The 24,536-nt window shown below is 45.9% G+C and overlaps 1 protein-coding gene and 1 long non-coding RNA gene across 10 annotated transcripts in view; both read right to left on the bottom strand.

Moving 5' to 3' along the window:
* LOC142899909 (uncharacterized) overlaps positions 1-9,345 on the bottom strand; it is a 66,493-nt gene extending 57,148 nt beyond the window's left edge. The window contains exons 1-2 of the long non-coding RNA XR_012928827.1: positions 9,221-9,345; positions 3,459-3,648 (exon numbers count right to left, since the gene is read on the bottom strand). This is a non-coding gene — a long non-coding RNA (uncharacterized LOC142899909). The remainder of the gene's footprint in view (positions 1-3,458; positions 3,649-9,220) is intronic.
* A 5,240-nt stretch (positions 9,346-14,585) lies between these two features.
* Positions 14,586-24,536, bottom strand: part of LOC142899915 (uncharacterized) — a 29,887-nt gene continuing 19,936 nt past the window's right edge. Inside the window, exons 5-18 of one of the 9 annotated variants that reach the window (XM_076043849.1) lie at positions 21,021-21,164; positions 20,832-20,909; positions 20,547-20,698; positions 20,346-20,400; positions 18,479-18,553; positions 18,173-18,281; positions 17,440-17,976; positions 17,038-17,195; positions 16,822-17,007; positions 16,476-16,782; positions 16,293-16,376; positions 16,091-16,200; positions 14,999-15,050; positions 14,586-14,872 (exon numbers count right to left, since the gene is read on the bottom strand). In XM_076043849.1, coding sequence (XP_075899964.1) covers positions 14,736-14,872; positions 14,999-15,050; positions 16,091-16,200; positions 16,293-16,376; positions 16,476-16,782; positions 16,822-17,007; positions 17,038-17,195; positions 17,440-17,976; positions 18,173-18,281; positions 18,479-18,553; positions 20,346-20,400; positions 20,547-20,698; positions 20,832-20,909; positions 21,021-21,164 — 2,184 coding nt within the window. In that variant the 3' untranslated portion in view covers positions 14,586-14,735. Of the gene's footprint in view, positions 14,873-14,998; positions 15,051-16,090; positions 16,201-16,292; positions 16,377-16,475; positions 17,008-17,037; positions 17,196-17,439; positions 17,977-18,172; positions 18,282-18,478; positions 18,554-20,345; positions 20,401-20,546; positions 20,699-20,831; positions 20,910-21,020; positions 21,165-24,536 lie in introns of all 9 variants that reach the window. The other 8 variants (XM_076043850.1, XM_076043845.1, XM_076043846.1 and 5 more) reach the window with 8 other exon arrangements.

The raw sequence follows: 24,536 nt of genomic DNA, 5'->3' as shown, positions 1-24,536 counted from the left end.
AGGAAGGTGTGGCGCTTAAACAGCTTCCTGAACCTTCAGCCGGTCATGCGGTAATAACGTATCCTCGAGCAAACTTTGAACAATTTCCGCTTTCTTTTTTTTTTTCCTTTATGTTCGTGCAATTTGTCATTATGTTCTAATCATCGTGCTCTTCTGCCAAGATCTTCCCACTAGTGAAACTCCCCAGTCTGATTGAGGCAGCTGAAATCCAAAGACCATCATGGGAACTTTACGAAAAGGCCGTGATCACGGACAGTCGAGGGGACTTTCCTCATGTGAAACTCAAACCACGGCAAAAGCAATGAGCATCCTGACGGTGGCCTGACAGTGACTCACTCCAAGGCTGACGGTTTTTCAAAAAAAAAAAAAGAAAATGCAGCGGCGGTCTCACGGTTCACCTATTTATTTATCCGTTTCCCTTCCCGAATCCGTAATCATATAGCCAGGTTAATTAAAGAAATCCTTTACTAATTCCTCGCAAAATAATCGTGACAGTTTCACAAGCCGCACGGTAACGTGATCCCATATTTTTGTTCGCCGCTGCTAACCCTGCTGCAAAGTAGTTTTAAGCGTGTCTCCAGTGGTGACATCTCATCACGGCGCCGTATGAAATGGTGCTGAAGTTGAATGAGACTCAAACAAAAGCGTGAGGGAATTAGCACATGCGAGGCACATTTCCAGAAAGTGTTTATGTTCTTCTTAAAGCCTTTCTCTGGCAGAAGCGATTACATGTACGTCTCCTACTTATTTGTTTTCATCTGAACGTTTTGCTGAGGGGTTTATCCATCTTGACAAGCACATAATGTGGCTTTTGGTGCTGTGAGGGGGGAAATGAGAGCGACTGGCGACGAGAGAGGGGAGAAAATGTGAAAATTTTAAACACGGGCTCTGTGCGGGGTTTTATCACTTTCCTTGCTCTTCCCCTTCCTCTCTTAAACAACATGCTTAACCCCCCAAAGATGTGCTGAAAGATCACAATAATCCCCTCGAAATGACATTAGTCCTTACTCTCCTCTTTGAGTAGGTGGAATGCATCTGAGCCAAATTACTGAAGACACTCTAGGGTGTTGGGAGCAATGTGATAAACACGTAAAGTTCCAAATGTAATTTGATTAAGTCTAAAAAGTATAAATATAGTGTCTGCTTAGCAATCCCATGCAAAGCCAATTAGAAGCTCTACAGTAAATGCATTTTTGGTCGATGTGACAGCTCGACTGGAGTTGCTCGGCAGTGAAAAGGTAACAAACATTTCAACTTCCAAAATAAACACGTTGGTCAGTGAAGTTCACTGAAGGCATTTGAAATTAAACTGAAATTCATCACACTCACATTCCATCACACATCCCACAATGCACTTAAGAAATCTTGAAAAAAAAAGAAAAAAAGTAAAGCTGACAATCACAAAAAAAAAAAAAAAAGAAAAGAAATTGCAACGCAGAGGGACCAAATACAGAACGCGCATAATATTGCCAGGACGGATGGTCCTCTGACACGCCGTCTCAAGCACTTGGCCGGAATGTAGCGAAACTTCAAACACGGCATTACGGAACGTGGACTTCTCCCTGCACCAGCAATGCAGAGGGAGCACCAACATGCTTATTTCTGCTCCATCAAAGGGGGGGGGAGCCTGAGAGACTAGAGAGGAGTGCTGAGCTCCTTCAAATTGCTGCCAAGATATGCCAACCGCTTCTCAACCGGCCTCCACTTAGAATGCGAGAGGGCGGCTGTTCTTGTGCAATTTGTTTTCTTGCTTCTTTTTTTTTTTTTATAGGTTTTTATGGCCGAGGTCTTTGTCATCCCTTCATCCACCCGTGGCCACGTTTGACCAATGTGTAAAGAAAATTCAAATCAATTGTCTATCTATCTATCCACCTATCTTCCTTTCTTCTTGATCCATACGCCTGACAGTATTTTGAAGCCCACACAGCTCTACGGGCTGTGTGTGTGGCTGCCTGTTTGCCAATCCACTTCCTCTTGTGAGAGTGTGTGTGTGTGTGTGCGTGCGCGTGTGTGTGAAGTGTCGGATAATTAGCTGCCTTATCAGCCTGGGACATGGGCAGTCTCCCCTCCACTGACAGGTCATGGAGCCCAGGACCAGCGGGAGGTTGAAGGGAAGGAGGAGGTGGGATGATAAGGCCACGGAAGGAAGGCACGAGGAGGGATCGAGAGAGCGTCTAAGAAGCGAATGTGGGGGGGGGGGGGGGGGGGGGGGGGTAGTGTGGAGGTCGGAGGGGTGCAGAGGCAGACAAAAAAGCCTGAAAGAGAGGAATGGGATGAGGAGCCAGACAGTGGGGTAGACAGGGAGATGGAGCAGTTAAAAAGGGGGAGACAGTTAGGCCCCGCAAGGACAGAGCAGCTGCTCCGGCCTATCAGCTCCTCCACGAGACCTCGGCATTCATTAGCATAAATTCGAATGACAAATGTGGCCCGCTTTGGCAAAGACTAATTAATTCACGGAGGGGGAAACTCACCCGAGTAAGAATTCAAATCATTCAATGCCACAGGCCTGAACAAGTGTTAAGAGGGAGCGTGCTGAGCTCCATTGTGTTTTGGAATTAGTACAGTTGCCTCGCTTGTCCGGAAAAGAAAAGAGCTTTCGCTTGAGCGCCACAATTGTTTGCTTTTTATTTATTTATTTTGTTTTGCTTAATGCACACATGTGTCATCAGCGTTCGGGCAGAGCGCTCACCTTTTTATGAATCGGTGTCTGTTTGTGAGGGCACACAGTTGTATTTTTTAATCTCATTTTTTTGGGTTTAAGTATTCCGTGTTTCCGCTGCGCACGTGGCAGGTAGGTTGATTAGGAATGATAGCTCGTGTTGAGTGTATTTCCACACACGCCAGGCGCACGCACGCACGCAGACGCACACACACACACACACACACACACACACACACACACCAGCACGCGGGACTTCATGATTTATAAGAGGGAACAATGGACTGGAAAAGATTGCTTCTCTCTGAAGTGATGGCAGGATGTGTTGCCCGGGAAACACAGGCAAAGGATAAGTGCTCCCCCTTGTGTTCAACGCTACACAATCCCCGCCGCTGATCCTGCCTCAGACCGCTCTCACAAACTCTCTGGGACAGCGTAACTGCGGGTCATAATAGAATGATACAGCGCTGCGTCACTATGGATACCTGAACAATGTTTTGCACATCACCGCAGCCTCTTTCTCTCCTCCTAGCGCGGCGGCGGCTAGCATTACCTCATGCTGCCCTCCGTTTGCCCGTCTGCGACAGAGGCGAGGCGTGCCAGCGGAATGTCTCCCAACCTTTTGTTAACAAGGCCGTCGTTCTCCGAGACTCCTCGGAGCTGAACCCAGTCCAACACGCTGGACAGTGACGGGGACTGGTGTAGGGGGGGCGGGGCTAAACCAGCCATCCAAACGATGGATACAAAGAGGCTCGCCGGCACTTTTAGCACAGATTCGCTCTCAATCTTTTCGCCTTACCTCTCTCACGGCAGGTTTGACTTCAGGTCGTCCTTGCGCCGCCGACTGGCCCGGCCGCTCTCGCCCCGGTGTCCTCGCCGTCATTTGTCTCCTTCCAGTCTGACACAGCGACGCGCAGCCAGGTGCAACCCACTCTCGTTAAAAGGCCAAACCCGGACCAGGCTCCTCTTGCACCACAGTGGCATCAAACCTGTCAACATTATGCAGCGTGAGGATCATATACACACATACACATGTATACATTCACATGCAGTTTTTTTTTTTTTCTCCCCCTTCTGCCTCTGCTTTCAAGGAACAACCCTGCGCGCATTCGCTTGAGCGTCGGCGTGTGGGCGTTGAGGGAGTGAGAGGATGTTGGTTGGCATGGCAAAGTGTGATTCTCCAGGTGGCACGTAGGCTCTGCTTGCTGTTGCCCATTACCAATTACTCCCTACCAGAAGACTCCCACACCTGCAAAACGCATTATATCTTTGACCGAAAAACACAGGCAGCAGTTGGTTCACTTTTTTTCTTCTTCTTCTTCTCTTTTTCGGGCTCTGACAGTGGCAGACAGCTAAAGCAATTTGCAGGCAATGCTCTAACCAACTGTTGGTTCAAAAGGGATCGTTCAGGCAAAGCCACAACTATTATGGGCCTTCTATTCATATCTTTGTGTGAGGCCATCACAATTTCCATACTGGCCCTGTACATAATGTGATTGCTCTCTGGTTTAAACTACAGCATGGTCTTTGTTGGACGGATCTCATAATTGTGCAATGTTCTGAGACTCTGACGGGCAATTACCCCGTTTGGCCAGGTCATTTATTTATTTAATAACGTTGCTACCATGGCAATGGCGTTTGTCTCTCTTCACGCGAGCATGCTGTCATTTGAAATTTCACAGGTTTTTTTTTTGGTATCCATCTTCAAGTTTTGCAGTTCTGCATCTGCAGCAGGGAAGCCCTCTTCAGGTTAACAGAGAGAGAGAGAGAGAGAGAGAGAGAGAGAGAGAGACAGAGACAGAGACAGAGAGAGACAGAGAGAGACAGTGAGAGACAGAGAGAGAGAGAGACAGACAGACAGAGAGAGAGAGAGAGAGACAGAGAGAGACAGTGAGAGACAGAGAGAGAGAGAGAGAGAGAGACAGAGAGAGAGGGAGAGCCTTTCCCCAAGTTTGAAATGCTCTGCTGGCCTCTGTGTGTGTGTGTGTGTGCTTGTGTGTGTCTGTGTCTGTGTGTAATTCAAAGGTTAAATGGCACAGCCGGGCTACTTAGAAAATGGTGAAAGGCAGTGGAAATAACACTCCAACTGTACTTACAGTATATGTATTTGAAATGAATTGCAATTTAAAATGCTGGGCTGTTATTTTGAAAAGTCCATCAATCAGTTATGATATCAAATGCTGCCTACAAAGCGTGCTCTTTGATGTAAGGGAAATATACAATTGCAGGGAAGCAATCTGTGCCCCCGATGCTTACTTTGTAAACTAGCAGAACCAGTAACTTTGATAGGTTTTCAACTGAGGGGGCCTGAGAGGAGCTTTGGAGACATAGAGATAGAAAGCCACGGAGGGGGTGGGGTGGGAAAAACCTATGTTGAAAAATTAATTGGCACCCAAACTTCAAAAAATAAATAAAAAATAAAAAAATCACTCTTGACCACTTTTCTGAACACGCATTGTAACAGACACTGTTGCCAGACAAGATTCCCTTATTCAGTTATGCAACAAATTATCGAAGTGGGTCACCAGAGATTTATGTAGGAATGCATACATTTGACGAGAGGTTTGCACAGTTTCCACCTCAGCTTGAATCAAAACAAAATGTCAAAAATAAATCATTTTTATCTCAAACTTCATGTGTAACTAATAACTTTTCGATTAAATGCAAGACCTGCTTTCCTCTTGATGATTTGAGCCCAGTTAATGAGGAAGCACTCAGATCAGCTGCAAACGGCTCAGCGCTTCGTGTGTGCCCCCCCCCCCCCCCCAAAAGGCGGAGACAATGAGAAATTCGCACTCACTTAGACGGAGGTATGACTGTGCACCGTGTGCTGAATCACATGAGGCAGACAGGAAGGGAGTGGGGGGAATCATGGGAGGAAATGGTTTCATGGCTGAGCTGACTGTTTGAATTAGTGTATCTGAAATGGGCATCGTCTGCTAGCACTCTGACATGGTGTTGCTCTCGCCTTTGGCATGCATCCATCCCTTCATCCTGACAAGCGTGCACGCGCCAGTCGGTCGCACATACGGTCACACGCAGGCGCGCACTCTCATACACACACACACACACGCACGCACACACGCACACACACACACGGTGTATTTAGCCTGCCGCCCTCTCCCTCCGCCTCAACCTCCCCACTGTGCCTGACACAGCACCCATGATCCGCTGCCTCGCAGGCTCTGAGCTGTCAGATTGACGGGGCATGAGGAGGTTGACATGTGACACTGTGGGACAGGATCAAATGTGTCATTATCTCCTCTAACAAAGAAACAAAGAAATTAGAAACTCTTTTTTTCTTAGCGCCCATGAGAACAGTCTTTGCCTGCAAATTTCAGCAGGGTTTGAGCTTTAATTCTGGATGCTAGTTTTTTTGTATAGACATATATTATTAATTTACTTGCAAGTGTGAAAGATAGGATTTCCATAAACAAAATAAAAGGGTTTAATGAAGCGAATGCTACACTGGAAATTCCATCATTGCATTTCATTTTCAGATTTTCAAAAAACGACAACATTCTGGATCCATAACAAGTTGAAAAAAAACAAAGAGAGCCTTGTATACAATACACACACACTGTGTGTGTGACTGGTGCAAAGCCTCACAGCAGCACTCCTTTATCCTCCTGTCTGACAAGCTGTTGCCAGGTAGAGCATATTACACATATTAGAGAGAGACACACACACACACACATAGTTCCACCAGTTTAGTCAGTCTGTCCTGGACTGACCAGGCCCCACTGCTGTGCTAGTAGACCACACATCCACACATCAGCTCTTTATTGTTCCTTCCACTGCGGTAATGGAAACAGAGTCAATGTGGCACGGAGGGAAGAGGGAGTGACGGCCAGCCAGGGGCTGCAGGCCCTGCAAGGCCCCACCGTGGTTGGCATCTCCCGACTCACACATGCGTTCACACTTGGGACACACACACACACACACACACACACACACACACACACACACACACACACACACACACACACACACACACACACACACACACACACACACACACCATTAGCAGTGAGCTCGGCAAGCCGCACTGTAATGAAAAGCCGCAACGCCCCTGCATCCATTCAAATTGTAGGAAATCCTGGACATGTCAAGCACATTTAGAATAATACTTGAGTTTTTTTTTTTTTTTTTGGAGGGGGGGGGGTGCTTAGGATCACCTCATCTCAGGGAAATGTGATGCCCGTCATATAAAAAAAAAAAAAAAACTGAAGGGGTACCCATATGGAAGTCATCACTGACTTGATGCGCACAAATCAAAGCAGCCCGGGCTCAGCTGCTAATGAGGGGGCCTTTTTTAAAATGTTGTTATCATACTGTGTGGCTTAGCTAATGGCTGGATAGGATGGGTGCTTTCACCCACATCAGCACATGGGGGTCCGGGGCGGTATTGTTACAGCCTAAACACATTTTATGGTCTTTTTAGCCTTTGAATTATAGTATCAGCTCTACACTTGGCAGGTAGAGCTTAGCGGCTAAGTAGCAAGCTACGTTTATTTACTTTAAATGTCTCAAAGCAGTTACAATGACAGACATGGGCTGGCCCTGGTTCCTCTGAATAGAGATTTATTTTTCACGCAGCAAATACCTTTTCAAAAACCCAATTGAACCAATGATCTGAGTAAGCAGACACACAAAGTGCACCTCTGTTTGTTTTCTGCGTGTGTGTGTGTGTGTGTGTGTGCGTGTGTGTCTCCATTGCCATCGGTCTTGGTCAGCTCTCCCTCTCCCCCGCCGCCCGCCCCCAGCCCGGCTGTGTAAAGGTTTGTCTGCCTGTGTTGTTGCAGCCTGCGTAATCAGAGTATTAATTATTAGCCGTTTGCTCTCCATCATCCCTCTCCCCTGGGGCGGTCACTGTGCCCGGGCTGCACAGCAGGGCTGGCTGCAGGCTGCAGACTCCATACCCCTTCCCTCCCTCCTCCCCCCCACTATAAATCTGCACAGTTAACATCGCAATCGCTGGATGCAGTAGCGTGAAGTTTAACTGGAAGAATACTAAACGATGGGGATGGTTTTTATTTGAAGTGATACACCCCATTTCTTGTTCTGGTAGAATTGTTGTCATGGAGGCTTTTTCTTCCTTTGGGGGCGAGGGGAGACCAGATAAAGTGTAACTTTTTCTTTTTTTTTTACCCTCTGTGCTTCAAAGCCACGCTCATGGCCTGAAATCATGTAGTTCAGCCAAGAAATAAACACTGTGTCCCCGTGGGCTTAGCCTAAATGGTGTGAGAAAAGATGTCTCACTTTATCCTGCTTAATGTCCTCGGGCCAGACTGTGAATTAGTCTCAACTCTATCTGATCTCATGTGTGTCCTTTTCCCCGCACTGCCACCGGCATATCCCCTTCAACTCACTAATACACACACACATAGGCACACGCGCGCGCACACACGCTTACGCACATTTGTCTCCCTCAAATGCCACCATCGGCGTCGCTCCTTCAGAGGTACTTGTGAAATGAATTGTCTGGGAGAAAGTCACAGCATCTGGCAGGGACTGTAGAGCTGCAGGCGGCGTGTGTGTGCGTGTGTGTGTGTGTGTGTGTGTGTGTGTGTGTGTGTGTGTGTGTGCACGCGCTTGAGTCTTGCAGAGGAGGGGCCTTTAACCCCTGCTAATCTGAAGTGCAAGAGACATCTTGGCCCATTACTGACCACCCAGACCCTGCAGTGTGGTGAAAGCAATTTGTGGTTTTAAAACAATCAACACAGAGACAGACAAATACATATATGTGTGAGTGTGTGTGTGTGTGTACACATGTATATATACATATATATATATATATATATATATATATATATATATATATATATATAAATATATATATACATATATATATATATATATATATATATATATATATATATATATATATATATGTATATATATATATATATATATATATATATATATAAATATATATATACATATATATATATATATATATATATATATATATATATATATATATATATATACATATATATACATATATATATACATACAGTATACATATATTCACATACGTATATATGTACTCACATACACATATATACATACATACACATACAGTATACACACACACACACACACACACACACACACACACACACACACACACTCGTCATCATCATCATCATCATTGTGCATTTCACATCCAGGCCGTCAGTAACATCATACTTAGTGCTACCTACCAACATTTAAGTCAAAACTCGAAAATAAACGGTGACGTTTGCCAACAAAGTCCTGCAAAGCATTGTATGTGGGCTTAGACGAGTTTGCCCAATAAACTTTGCATTCGCCGTTTCGTATAAGGCACCAACAAAACGAGACGGTAACGAAACAAACCACTCATTGAGGGGGGGGGCAGGAAACGGGTTGTTTGCGTTTGTCTTTGAGATTATGCAACAGAAAAAACTGCGCCAATGCCCCGCGTTTTTTTTTTGTTTGTTTTTTTGTTTGTTTTTTTGTTTTTTTGTTTTACATTATACATTGTTGTTGATTCAGCAACTCAAATTGCTCATGATTCGGCAAATCAGTCTTTACCTTGTCCTCCTTCAGCCATCGTGGGTTCGTCGTGCTAGCAAACCGATATCCGGGTACCGTGGTCAATGTGCGCTGACTCCATAGGAGGCGTACATGTGTAGTTCATGGTAAGGCCAGTGGAGGGGCCTGCAATGCTGTTGATTCTGTTGGCATTAGGCATTCATGGAACCTGACAACACAAACTAGCTGAATTATGATTGGACAAAAACTCTACCGTAATATACAACACTGGAAGCAGCGCAACCAAGTGGACTGGATTCTACATGACATGAAGAGAGCAAACTAAGGAAAATAACCTTATTATTACATTTACGGGAAAAAATGTACTTGAAGAAAACGCGTTTTGGGAATGGAAGGGGAAAAAAACCTTTCCAGATTAAGTGTAATTGTCTTTAATTTGTCCTGGCCAATTTTGCCTTGGTAGCCTGTTAGCACAGCCTCTATCATGTCTCCCATTTCTTTCAAATTCAATAATGGTCAGGGCGACCATAAAATATTGCATTTTACGTTGATTTATTGAATGGAAACGTAAAACGTGGTATTTGAAAAAAAAAAAAAAATCTCCTAAAACCTAAACCAGCAAGAGCGATATTTCCAGTAGAACCGCACCGACGTAATAGAAAAATCACTTATGGTTTTGAGAGACACAACAGCATCTCATTGTCCAGGACAACAGCTTGGAGATGAGGTAACAGATTTGGATGTGCCTGTTGCTAAGATTCAAAGCGCAGCGCTTTTTTTGTGTTGTTGTTGTTGTTGTTATTCATCTTAAGATCCTGAAAAATAAAGCATTTGTTCGGAGTTTGTTGCATTAATTAACAACTAGCAAGTCCCCCTGTGGTTTCCAACCCCCTTTGAAGATCCCTTCACAATAGACTCGGAGATTTAACCATTTATGGACTAAGGAGGAGAGAGAAATCTCTGTGATTGGATCACAATGCCACATGTTGGCTGATTGCAGGCACAGGAATTGTATCGTAAAAAGCAAAAACCGCCTCCTGGGAATCATGTCAGGAAAAATCCCTTGGAGAAAACGCTGCCAACTAGTCTTCACCAATGACTGATAAAAGGGTTTTTCTTTAAATCCAACTTTTTTTTTCACATCAAGACAGAGAGATGTTGTAATCCTCTGCTCATTGTTAGGGTTGTGTGGGACTGGCCAAGGGAAATAGCTTTTTGATGGCAATGGAGTGTAAAGAGAGCTTTGCCAGAGAGGGCTTCAGAAGTTAATGGGCCGGTTCCTATGCTGACAGTAAAATCTTGGCTGGGGCCATCAGGAGCTTCCGAGGCATTATCTTCTTCTGCCTTTTTGAAGATTATCTTTAAAGGGAAAAACAGAAAATGACAATGTCAAGAACAAGGGAGACGTCTGAAAGCAAAAAAAAAAAAAAAAAAAGGTTTAATCAAGACTTGCACCAGATGGAATTATCGCTAAGCTAAAGCTGATTTATGTTAAGGAACAACAATAGTTGAGCGAAGTTCCTTGCAGATAACAGTTGTAGCCTTAACGCGGTCACACAGGCAAACAGCATCAGTGGTGGATCCACCGACTGATACAGCTGCGAGTAGTTGAAGTGGAATCTCTGCTGCCTGCGGGGAAGGTTTGAGCCAGTGGATGAAATATCGCCTGTGGTAACTTTTTGGCCCCTTGCAAGAACAGCATGCCAAAAAAGAAAATGATACCTATTTTGCCAGTGAATGCACACACAAACACACGCGCGCACACATACACACACACACACACACACACACACACACACACAGACACACACATACACACAGAAAGAGCGAGAGAGAGAGACAGGTGCCTGCACACACTGATCTATATTTCAGCAAGGGAGAAGTAAAACCAGGCACTTTTTTAAGTGTTTTAAGAATAGACGCGAATACCCGGGCAATGCCAAACCTTTGCAAGAAAAAAAAAGGGAAGCCAGTTCTGTACATTTCATAGCGCCGTGTAGTGAGGAGGAACCAACCGGGCGGTGCTCTGGCACACACAAATATTGGTAAAGGTAACCTGAAGCCTTGAGGACAGGAGGGTGAACCCGGCCTCTGCGTCTCCTTCTGCAGCAGAGTGAGCCAAAAAGAAAATGTAGGAGAAAAAAAAATCCAATATGCGCACACGTACAGATGCTTGCAGCATTAAAGGACACATTGTTAAGAAGCATGCTGCGCTAAGATTTGTGTCTCGTGCAGACCGAGGCCTCTCGCAAACACTTCGATCATCCCATTTGGTTGCAGAGGCGCGGGGAATGAACGGTAAAATGTCTTGAAGTTATTGACACAGGCTTACCGCTTGTATTTTTGTGTCTCTGCGCTCGCACTGCCTTTCTGGAAGGGAAGCCCAGCCAATAAGCCACAAACCACGGGGGCAGAGGTCAGATTAGGTGCCTGTCGTTGGTTTTTTTGCCCTGATAAAACTACAGTGAGTGGCACTTCCCCACCTCTGCCGTCCCACGCTTGTCAGTCCACCACGGGTCAGATAGGGGCTGTCGGTTAAAAGGCAGATAAAGGGGGAAGATAGCTTAGCAGCCACGGACGCGGTCCGAGGGTTTTCCGTCTCGATGGGGGTCAAAGCCTGAAGACTCAGGGGAGGCGAAAACTGACTGACACCATGGGTGGCATCCCCCTATCACTCCTGCTAATCTGGAGAGAGAGGAATCTCCCGAGTGGTGGGGATGGACCATGGGAATGGGGACATGGTGATGCGAGAGGAGCGGGGACACGGCCGTCAAGAACAATCTGGCCCTCACATCTGAAAGTGCAGTCGTCCTCTCTCGCAGTCTGTTAGTGCTCCCCTTGTGTCCCTTTGTCATACCTCAGCATTCTTACTTCCCTTTCATATGTTTGTTTTTAACCCTGAATTGAAGTAGTGCAGCCTTGCAGAATAAATTATCAGAAAAGAGCGCATTGATCTCTCGAAAACAGCATCTTTAGCCGAGTGTTTGCAGCCACCCGCTGCGGCGCGGGGTTTTGGTTTCCTGCTAAAACTGATGCTTTGTTGTGCCTTTTGCACGTTTGGAAAGGGACAGAAATAACGTGGTGTCACACAGGTGAACAAACACCTGGTTAGAACAAACACCTGGTTAGAGGTGTGCCAAATGTGGTGTCAGCCCCCTCTGTGACATCACAAAGGGCAGATTTTAAGGACTGCAAGTTTTCCCAAAAGTAGAGCAAGAAAAATACATCAGAATTAGTGGACTTTTTTTTTTCAAGAAGTTCACTGACACATATTAGAAAACAGCTTAAGTGAATTTTGCAAAACACGGGACCTTTAGGTTCCCTCTTTATGCATGTTTAGCCTATATTAAGCCCACTTCCTATCTCACAATCTTGCTCACAAGTGCTTTCACGGTTCAATCGCTGCAACCCAATTAGTAATTTATAAGAGGCTCATCACCTTTTCACACATATCACTGATGATTAGCCTCCTGGGATCACCTCGACAGAATAGTGCCCTGGATGGATTTAGTTAATCTGTCAACAGGCATCAGTTCAGCGAGGTTGAGACCCATGTCAAACATTACCTCTCTATTTCAGAAACAGAGACACATCTGCCAAACACGGTTAATGCACTGGCACCGCAAGAGCGGAACCTAGCCCCCTACATAAATATTAAAGGTGTATGGTTGAGAAACATTAATGTCATCTTCAGTCAGTCATTATTACCCCGCGGGAAAATCCTGTTTGAGGTGTAGCAGCATTAGGAATTTTTAGCTTGGAAAATGTCTGGATATCCCGCCTCTCGACTGCATGAAACAATGAGCCTCCTCTCTGCTTGTCAAAGTGTTTTGCCTTTTGTCCTGAAGAATTTGCTCATTTCTGTGAGCTCTCCCACCCAGCACTGCCTCCACCGGCAAAATCGGAAAAGGCAATGTCTCCACCTGCAGAGCAAATGTGGAATTGCAAAAGGCAACTTTGTCTTCTTAATGATCAAGTTCAGTGGGCAATTTCTAAAAAATGAATGTAATTTTATACATCTATCTGCTATACCCACTTCTTCCTCCACTCAGGGTTGTGGCGTGTCGTTTTATATGCATGATTATATTAGTATATCTTCTTTTAATTATTATTATTCAAAATATACATAAATACACTTGGAGCAACAACATGAGGTTAATACGTTATTTAGAGCTCAGAACTGGGGAAAACATATCTCAGCTTTCCTGATTAATTTTTAATAATTGTTTAATTGCTGCATTTATGGTTGCATTTTTTTTTTAGGAGCGCTACTAACACTGTAACATCAACAGGGCCTTGCGTATCTGAAGAGCAGAACAGGCCAAAGAATAACAAGATGGACTTTTCTCTTGCCTGGGAAGTTGAGCTGACAGGCTAGACACAAACACACAAATGGGCGGAAAACACTGGTAAAGGGGTTTGTGGGACCTTTTTTTTTTTTAAATTTTAGGAAATAATGTTAAATAAAATGTTGTGAAAAGTTCTGTGAAATGTGTGACTGTTGTAACAGAAAAAAAAGAAGAGACAGGCGACAAAGTGTTAAAAAGAGTTTGCAGATGCTATATATTTGTAAGTATTTGGAGTAAATACAAAGAAAATACATAGTTTCAGGCAAACAAACAAGCCGAGAAGAGACATTTTTTTTTTTTTTTTTTTACATCTTATGTACACTGCAGGTATTAAGACCTTACAGGAGATTTAAAAATTGTGTGGAAAAAAAAATGAAAAAATCATCCGTGTCAACACCACATCTTAATTCTTTCTGAATTTCGGGTTGGATGAAGATGACAAGAACTTTGCGGTATCATTATATTAACAAGACAGTTGTGGAAAAAAAAAAATACATGTGTCAATACAGTGCCGTGATAGCTCGGGTGATTAAAACGCGCTGTGGCTGTCAGCAGCCGATTCAGATGCGCTGCAAAATAACTCAGGAAGGTGATTATAAGGTGACGTCTGATACGTGTATCTTGATTATATATACCAGTCAAGAGCAGTAAATTATTTCCTAGCAATGTCACACACACACACACACACACACACACACACACACACACACACACACACACACACACACACACACACACACACACACACACACACACACACACACACACACACACGCACACACGCACACAAAGCAAACGGTAGAGCAGAATGGAAAGCTTGTTATAGGTGTGCATCAAAAAGACGAGCAAACACGATAAAAAAAAATCTGTTTGTGTTTTCGTACAACAAAAGCAAGTTTGTGATCATTTGTCACAGTGATGTGATCCCTCCCACCAACATTCCTGCTCCGTCGCAGAAGGAAATAAGTTATTTTGGTCCAGGAAAAAGGTCCCCGCTATATTACCCAAGAAAATGAGGTTGGGTAGTTTTTCCGCAAAACTTGAAAATATGTGAAAATATAATGTTGTTGTTTTTTTCATTCATATTAAGGGGGAACAAAAACTTTTCAAAATAAGAGCACAAAGTTTCAGTGGGAGGATAATGGTCTAAGGAGTATACATGAGGGGCGTGTCCCTGAGCGTGTATGTGTGTCTGTGCCACCGGTCTAGATGGTCTCCACGTAATTGGCGGGGAACAGGCCTTGGCGGCCGTCTTTGCTCCACCCCCTCCACCAGGCTTTGTCCACCGTCTCCACGTCCCTGATGATGTCACCGGGCTCGAACGAGAGCTCTGATTCGTCCTCTGCGGGAACATGGTAAAGACCCAAGATAACATGGTAAAAGACCCGCTAATCGCTGCGCAATTATGGTGTAGCGCAGGCACTTTAGGTGCCCGCGCGTTGCCATTACCACCTAAGTGGGAGCCCACCTGCTTGGTAGTCGTACAAGGCTCGGACACACATCTGCTGCTCAGCTGCAACCTGGAGCACAGAGGGGGAGGAGGAGGGCGTAGAGGGGGAAGAGGAGGAGGAAGAGTTAGACAGAAGTTGCAGGTCTTGCTTCATTTAAAAAAAAAAAAAAAAAACGCCTCATTTAAGAAGGTCAACATACACTCTCATATGCTCATTGCAGTTGTACACTCCTCCCCCTAAAAATATGCAACCGTATAAAGGCAGAAAATAGTTTATAATTAGAATATTATTCAATACTCATGAAATTGTAACAGCTATACGTCTGTGCGTAAAACTGTGTTTTAACTGCTCATAGCTGAAGACTCGTTATCCAATTCGCACATGCATGAAGCTGAAAATATCACACAGACATAGCTGCCAAAAGCAGAAAACACCTAATTATCACGCAGGTGTGCCGATATAAAATGTTTAGACAGAAGGATCATCGTGAATGTCGGCGGCGTGTTGACAGCTGTTAGTAAAACTGCGCGAGGCCTCAGACTCGACGCAAACTTAATAAGTATAAACCTCATTTCTGAACAACAGTCTTTCGCGATGTTTGGATTTAATTAAATATTTAGTCTAGCATCTTTCATACCCAGAGAGTCGGGAAAGATTTTTCACAAAACGTTGTGGTTAGGAACAAATGTGGCTTTTTTTTTTTTTTTTTTATACATGTTTTGCAGCCAGAGCTTGAAGAAAAGTAGTGTTGGATGGATGTTTGTAGCCATCCTGCCTTGAAACCGCCGACTCCACCAACTTGGTAATGAGTGCTTTCTGTGAGAACCTCCTGGTGCCGCCTGCCTGCCCCGGAGCAGCGCACTGGGCCTGTAATGTGAGGTTTGTTTGTGCGTTCTGCAAACGGCCACGTTTTCTCACAAACTAACAATATTCAAGACTAAAGGACAGCATCGTATCAGACTGAACAGAATCGACATAAAAGACAGTACAGAAAAGTTGTAAAGGTCGCTCTCAGGTTCGGGTCGTGCCTTCCAATTATCATCATTATCATCATCATCAGCGTCAAATCAAACGGACTGAACACGGACTGGTGTGTTCAGGTGATCTACCTCTTGTCCATTTTCAGAGATCTCCTCTTCGCTGTCATCGTTGACGGCGTAACACACGGCCACTTCTGGAGAGCTGGAGAGTTCTGCGTCGGACGGACTCAAAGATCGTTCTGGAGGGAAGAGGGTAGGGGAGGGACAGAAACGCACGGTCAACCAGCCGACAACTTGAACACATGCTGATTTGACTGAACTGCGGTGGGACCTGTGCCGTTCTCTCCCTTTCCGTTCATCATCCCGTTGGTTCGGATAGTCTGGTCTTTGATGATCTGACACACTGGGTCCAAAACTGAAGCAACGACAAGGGTGTGGGGGGTTAGTGGAGGAGACGCTTCCAGGTCTCATCAAAACATGTCAAACCAACAGTAGACAGGGAGAAACGGTCTACCTGTATTTACTGACTCGACGGGTTCAGAAACGTCCTCACCGTGCTGCAACACCTGCACTGACTCCTCCACTGACACACACTCCACTTCCTGCTTCGATTCTGGATCCTCTGGTACCTCCTCTTCCTCCACCTCTTCTTGGACCTGCTCCACGGTCTTCTCCTTTTCTTCTTCATTAACCTCCTCCTCAGTTTTCTCTTCCTCCTCGGTCCGATTCACTGTCTTCTCCTCCTTCTCTTCTTCTTCTTCTTCCTCCTTTTCATCGGCCTGGTCCACTGTCTTCTCCTCTTCTTCTTTCTTCTCAACCAGGTCCACTGTATTCTCCTCTTCTTCTTTCTTCTCGACCAGGTCCACTGTCTTCTCCTCTTCCTCTTTCTCCTCAATCCGGCTCCCTGTCTTCTCTTCTTCTTCGATCTCCTCGACTGCGTCCACTGTCTTTTCCTCTTCTTTTTTCTCCTCGACCCAATCCGCTGTCTTCTCCTCTTCCCCTTTCTCCTCGACCCGATCCGCTGTCTTCTCCTCTTCCCCTTTCTCCTCGACCCGGTCCGCTGTCTTTGCCTCGACCTGATCCACTCTCTTCTCCACTTCCTGGTCCACTGTCTTCTCCTCCTCTTCCTCCTTTTGGTCCTCCTCTTCCTCGTCCTCCTCCACCAGCACCGCCTGCACTTTGTAGCCGATGTCTGAGACCAGCTCAGTGTTCACATGGGAGGCTGCGCTGATGTCTGTCAGAAAAAGGCATAAAATTGACACAGTTTAATTAGTAGAATTTAAATTAAATTAAATTTTATTCAATGGCTCCAAATTACAAGTTGCATGTGATGCACACGGGAAGTTGTTGTGCAGAAAGATATTTCAGCAGGAAGAAAACTTCAAATAAATGAAACTAAAAGGTTAAAACGTCAGACAGAATGCAATACTTTTCTTTGCCACTAGAGGTCCGAGCCTCGCTCTGCCGGTCCACACTACCTGTGTTTGGCTGCGGCGTGTCTGGAAGAGGCGCGGCTGGAGCCTGAGGATCCAGAACGGGCTCGAAGCTGAACGGCGAATCGTCCGGCTGGGTGGGAGTGTTGGGGGGCGACGCGGGCAGCGCCTCTGGAGTGCTTTTGGGCGGGTTGTTTCTGACAAGGTCAGAGGTCAGCGCAGCCAACAAACCCGGGGAAGCCGGAGGTGCCGACGGCTCCGCCGGCGACGGGGGTTTCGGCTGGTGGGCCTCAACTTGCTGGCAGGTTTGCGGGACGTCGGGTAAAGCCGAGAGCGGCGCCGCCGGGCGAGGGGGCGACACGGGCGGCGACGTGGCTCCTCTGGGGCTCCGCGGGGACCACGCCGCGCGGAAGTCTGGGCTGATGGGGGGAGAGGCGGCCCGGCGGAAGGGAGAGGGAGGAGCCCGGGAGAAGGGGGACACGAGGGGAGAGCTGTGTGGAGACGACGCCGCGCTCTCCTCGGCTTTGGAGAAGATGAAAGCCGTGTCTGTCAGGCTGCGCTGGTATCTTCTGAGAGGTTTGCCTGGAGGGAAAGTTTTGTAGGGAGTTTAGAAAAGGAACCCGAATTCCACATCCACTTCAAACCTTCTTCTTCTTTGTCTATGGATCCTTTTGTTTTAATACTCTGCTGTGGACGATTTGAACACACACACACACACACACACACACACACACACACACACACACACACACACACACACACACACACACACACGTACCGGTGCGGGATCCAGGGCTGCTGGGACTCTGTGATGATGACGATGATGACAGTTGTCTGAAGAACTCCCTTGGGTTCATGGAGCGCTGGGAGACCAACGCCGCCGCCTCCTGCACATCAAGCAACGTGCGCAAAAAAAAAAATTTGAAATGATTAAACAAAATTAGCTCATTATGTTTTTGGGAGGAGGTTTTCATTTGAATGCAGCGTTCTTACTGGCACTTATTTAAAGACATTTTTTTTTTTTTTTTTTTTTAATCCAAAGTCATATTCAATCATGTGCGATAGCGGCGCGGGAGTCACTCACTGCTGCTTTCTCGATGGACTCGCTCCTTCGAAGACGTGCCCTCATGTCGTCCTCGTGTTCCCTCTGCTGCAGCTCCTGTCAGGGCACAAAACACAGGCAGCCGTCCCACTCAGGCGCTTGTGCATATTTTACACGCTTTTAATCTCGTCATTTAAAATAGGGACATGGAAAAAAAAAAAAAAAAAGAAACAAAAAAAACCGACAGCCATACATTTGAGAATTGAGGAACTGCGATATTACCTGCAGCTACCAGGGAGGAAGGAGTGTGAAGTGTTTTTTGTCTTGTACCCCAGTGAAGGCTGTAAGAATCTCTCACTGATGCTTCTCTCACTAACAATTAGATCTCCCGCATGAGTCCAAATATGAGACGTGTCGCGCTTTCCCCTTCCCTCCCCCCACTATTTTTTTTTTTTTTTTGCAACATGGCAGCCACAAACAAGTGCTTTGGAGCCGCATGTCAAAATGTCAGTAAGTCTGTCACGCCTTGCTATTTAAAGCAGCTCAGAGCGGCGTGCCTTGAGATTTCAGTGATGAGTTAATTGGTTTGTCTTTAGGTGCAAAATGGTAACATCCCTCGGAAGCTGGCTCATCCGTGAAACATGTCACCGTGCATGAGGTGAACGATCAGCCCTCTCGGTTGACTGCCGTCTGTCTCGGCGCGTTCACACCAGCAGTCCATTTGGTGTGGTCTCATCAACCAAAAGCCAAAGCAGAGTTGCTTAATTCCTCAGTCGCATTTTTTCGAAAAATAACATGCAAACATTCAATTTAAAAAAAAAAGTGTGTTTTCTTTTTTTTTTTAATTTAAAATGGATTTGCAGACTTTTGAATCTTACCATAACTGTGCATTCTGACTTAATCTTACCTAAAAAAAAAAAAAAAAAAAAAAAAAAGATAATGAAAAAAAAAATACAGGTCATGCCCATGTATCAAACGAAGGCAATCAAGCAAAGCAGAAACTTAGAAACCACTTCCAAGTGACATCCTGTGAGCAAAGTGTCACATCATGCAGAGAAGATTAACGGCACTTAAGTCTTTTTTTCCAAAGGGCTGTGGAACATATTACGCCATCTACTACAACAATAATCACAATAATCATACTGAAAATCACCATTATGCACAGTGCTGCAGGCAACGGTTGCCGTTGTACTCTAACATTATGCGGCGCTCGCATGGGTCACAGTGGGTTTCGCACCACAAATTGACTGCACCAGCTCACTGGCAGCCAAGACCAGCACCGACTCTCAAGTCCAGGTGTGACAGCAGTGTTCAAACCGGCCCACACCGACTTGGATTGACTGAAGACCAAACCGTACCCAGTTAAAAAGGCAATACAGTAAATTCCTCATGGAAGGAAGCACGAGTCATCATATTTCCATGAAAAGAAGAAGGAGTAGAAAAGGGGATGGAGAAGTTGAAGAGAAACGAGTGTGGAGGCACAGACGCCGTTTCTGGCCATTCACTGCGATCTGCAACATATCCACATCCCAGCCAAGAAACACTGTTTGAAAGTAAAATACGGCTGTGGCTAGAAAACAAGGTCTTGCTGTTGTCTCCAGACACAGATCCCCAACCACCACAGCCAGGCAGGCTGATCTTCTTGAAAAGGAATACAGATCGACATGGCAACAGTGTTTTGGATGTACTGTCGTTGTGCTGGGTCTCTTCAGGGAGGTCTCAGTACACTGGCACTGGCCCAAACAAATTCACGTTCAGGGCCAGAATCCGATCAGGGTTGGCCTGCGGTGTGAAAGCACCTGAAGACACGCGGCAGCAGTGACAGTTTTATTGGCCTTTGAAACCAAATCGCCCTCGCGCCCCGTCAGGTCGACCGAAGGTTTGCCAAACAGATGGTTTTCCCACTTACCCATTTAAATTTCTCCTTCCTGCGCAGCTCTTCCTCCTTCTCTGCCTGCTTTCTCCTGTCAGACACAAAACGTAGAAAAGAACTTAGCAGCACTTTTGGCGGCGATGGAGCCCGAACAAACGGACTTGGGCCTTCTTCCACACCTCAGACAAAAAGCCACTAGGCAGCAGTGCTGACAGAAAACCAAAAAGTCACTGGGACCTTTGCTCCTCGATCATCTGCAGCTTCTCGTTCATCTTCCTGTCTCTCTCCTCGGCGTCCCTGCGCTCCTTGAGAACCCTCTCTTTCTCAAGGCGCCGCCTCTCCTCCAGAGTCCTTTTCCTCTCCTCGTCTTTGCGCTCTTCCTCCTCGCGCTGTCGGAAGACAGTGGGTGCATTCTGAGATTTATTCTGATATCGCTGATATTCATTCAAGCATTCAGAGTGACCAGCCGAGAGACAGGTGTCAGAGTGGAGGAAGGAGGGGAGGGCAGGGGTGTTAGCTTACTTCTGCACGTGCCCAGAAGGACTCTCTGTTTATTAGCCTCATCTCCATCGCAGCATTGGTTTTTCTGTAGTTCGTACCCTGCGAAGAGGAAACGATCATTTTTGACACACGATAGGACTGTATGTGCCCTCAGTCTGTTTATTCAAGTCTCTGCCTCCATCTAGTGGTCAACTGCGGTACCGCACTCACCACTAATTCTTCTCTGCCGGAGGACCTGGAGCTCCTTCTCGCCCACTGTGAGGAACTGTTGGCCTGTGCCTTGCTGAGCTCTGCTCTGATCCTCTCCTCTGTCACATCTTCCACCTTGTCCGCACTGATGAAAATGTGTGAGTCCTACGGAAGGTGGGATAATAGCGCAGGATAGGGGGGATAAAAGAAGAGAAAGAAAGAAAGAAAGAAAAATAAGAATTAAAAGGAATTAACCTTGCTGCTGCAGGTTCTGCCACATGGGCAAGAACCGCACACAAAGGCTAGAAATCCATACTTCATTGCACACAGAGGGAGGGAGAGAGAGAGAGAGAGAGAGAGAGAGAGAGAGAGAGAGAGAGAGTCCCTCCGGTGGTTTTCTCTCAGTCCGACTTGCAGTTATGCAAACTTGGAACACTTGTGCAAACGCTTCAGTTATAAGGATCGCAAGAGAACAAAAGTACTGGCTTCAGCGTGAGCGCAGGAATGCGCTGGTTTGGACAGTTATAGATAGCAGAGGAGCAGACGTGGGGAAAGAAAGCTTGTTTTTGTAAAAAGCAAAAAACAAAAACACAAAACAAAAACAAAAACAAAGATTTGCCCCAAACCTGAGAGCCAACACGCAACCTCAAAACAAAGAAGCGCTCGAAAGGTGTTAAAACACTGGAAGGAGCCACGCAACTCAAACGTACAGACGTTCACCGGCGGCCCAGACTGCGGCTCCCCGGAGAGCAGAGCCCGGGCCCGCCGATGAAGAGCCAGCTCTGCCGGCGTCCAACAGGAAACCACAGCCCCGTCTGAGTGACACCCCTGACGCTGACGCTGAACAGAGTGTTTTCGCCGTGTCCCATAGCACACGTCAAGTGCAATGTATAATCCATATCGCTCGAGTTGTCACTGCCAAGTGCGCGCACGCACGCACGCAAGCCAGACGAGAGGCAGGCGGGCGCTGCCAGGGACGGACGGACGCTGGGAGGATTATAGGAACAACAGAGCCAGAGCCACGAAAAACAGAGCAGCTCACGGCCGAGCGAGCGTTGCTCAATACCTGCGACTCCATGTTGGGAAATGCGTTCAAGTTGTGTGTGTGTTCGCACACACTGCTAGTGTTGTTTTTTTTCTCTCTTTTCTTTCTGGCTGTTTGTTAATTTAACACAGCTTTGCACGCAAAGGACAAACGGATTCACGCACGGGACCACGTGCAGAACAGCTTCTCTGAACACTTTCAAACTTAAAGCACATCAACACTGCAACATTTGAGTTGTAGTGTTTAAGATGAGGGCTTTTTTTTTTTTTTGGAAGGAGGCCTCTGCTTCGCCATGGAAGTGCAGTGACTTCACTTTTAAAACATCCCAAACCTTCACATTTATTTCCATTATTAGCTTCAGTTAGGAAGTGGCTCTTTGGGGAGGAACCCTCTGGGAGGAACTGGCTCATGTGTCATATTTTGGAAGGAACGGGCTCATTGCATATTTTTATAAGAGCTTCACTGCCTGTAAACCAGCTACTGTATTTCATGACTGCAATAAAAAGTCAACAATGTCTAAATTCTGTGAGGAAAAAAAAAAGAGTGTTTGTTGGTGGGGGTTAAAACTACCACGATGTCTGGGACGCTGACAGAGTTACCAGCATTCTGTTTTACTAATGTGCTCAGCTCAGCTTCAGTGGGCAGTGAGGAAACCTTGTATTTGGTGACTGTGTGCAGAACCCTTTCTTGAAAAGAAAAAAAGAGAGATACATGCAAATATATCTTTTGAATTAGTCACCGAAACGATGACATTTGCACTGATGACTCCTCATACGAAACAGGGCGACAAGAGCAGCTGACTGGTTGAGTGGTGGCGACAGATGTGAGTGATCTGGAGTGCTCCAGGGTTCAGCGGCACCTTTTATTTCAAATTGCACTGTTCTTTATTGACAATAGAAACAGTGTTCTTTGCGCTATTCCTATTCTTCAGCTCCACCTACAATATGAACTTGTGAAACAGACCAACAACATGAGACTGGTTGAATTTCATAACCATCTGGATGAGTTTCACAGACTGAAAGGACTCAACCTCAACCAAGAGCAAGTCTACAGCTCAGTGTGTTTGCTGATTGCTCTTTATCAGATACTTACTCATTGTGCGTTCTTATCTCTACCAGCAGAACCTGACGGCGCCACACACATGCAAAGACTCTCTGAACTAAATATCTTCAACATGCACTTCCTTTATTATATTTCATCTGTCCAAAACATGACGCCGTGCTGGAGTGCAGCACGCAAACCCACAGTCTCCTGCAGCTGTAGACTCATTGTGACAAAAACTCCCCCGATGCCAGCCACAACATGCAAACACCACCTTTGTTGCAGCAGAAAAGCAGAGGAGGAGACAAAAAAAAAAAAGCAAGAGGAAGCAAACAAAGCGCAGAGGGAGATTTTGGCTGCATTCATGACTACCAAAAAATGAAAATAAAAATAAAAATCCTACATTATAACCTATAAGCAGGCCAAACATTCTTAGCTGTCTATTGGGTATGTCAGTGGCGGTGGTGGCTTCTGGTAAAAACGAAACTGCTTCACAGTTTAGCTAGATACATGAAAATGTTAAGGTTGAGATGAGCTGCAATGGACCTGCAGTCCACTGAACGGGGTAGCACTAAATGAAATTGCTGAAGGTTGATTGGTCATAAATACAATTTGTATTAATCTTGTACATGTTTGTTTTTTGCTTTTTGACTTTGAATAAAGAAAAGCATCAACAACTGGGTCGCAGACATCCGTCTGGGTGTCAGTTTGTCAGTACACAAAATACATTTTCAGGCATCGTTTTGGGTTATTAACCAAGATGTATGACAAGGAAAGTGATCCAAGGCGTTTGCTGGCGTGCTTAAAGCCTGCGTGAACAACAAGGAGTGAGCAACTGTGAGTAAAGCACTCAGGAATGGCCAATTATCTGAGTGCCTCAGTCAATTTTGACAGTGGAAATTACACCTACATCACGAGTGTCTCGCTGAAAAGTACATTCTCTCGGCACTTCGGCATGTTGTATCAGCTTTGGGTTAACGTCTCTGCTGCCTGATTGCCGAGGTCCGGAGGTCAGTGTTCTCCCACAACAAGCCCCAGACCGCTGACCCTGTAATCATATCTTGACAAGTTTGAATTCCCCAATCAAATGTATGGAGGATCCACTCATCTCTCACACACACACACACACAGACACACATCTTGCAGAGGAGTTTGGGCCTGCTCGCGCGGCGGCTCCCAAACTCCCACAATCTGCATCCAGCGCTTTAATAAAGAGACAAAACACAAACATTCCACAGATGCCTTCGGCAGTTGACGGGGCGATGGCTTTATATGGAAACCAGTAAACTTCAGGGTCAGCTCTATACGTCCCCCGGTAAGACGGAGGCTAAATAAACACAGCTCTGATGGACGCAGGCAGAGAGGGGCGGCTGCAGATAACGAGCCGGCGATGGGACGGAGTTATTAAACGCCAAACGCAACACGACGCATCGCACTTTATTGTGCGATGG

The sequence above is a fragment of the Nelusetta ayraudi genome, unplaced genomic scaffold, assembly GCF_046127955.1.
Source record: "Nelusetta ayraudi isolate G7.1 ecotype Tasmania unplaced genomic scaffold, CSIRO-AGI_Nayr_v1 ptg000078l, whole genome shotgun sequence".
In the NCBI taxonomy this organism is placed as follows: Eukaryota; Metazoa; Chordata; class Actinopteri; order Tetraodontiformes; family Monacanthidae; genus Nelusetta; species Nelusetta ayraudi.
This window is presented reverse-complemented; position numbering and strand designations above follow the sequence as displayed.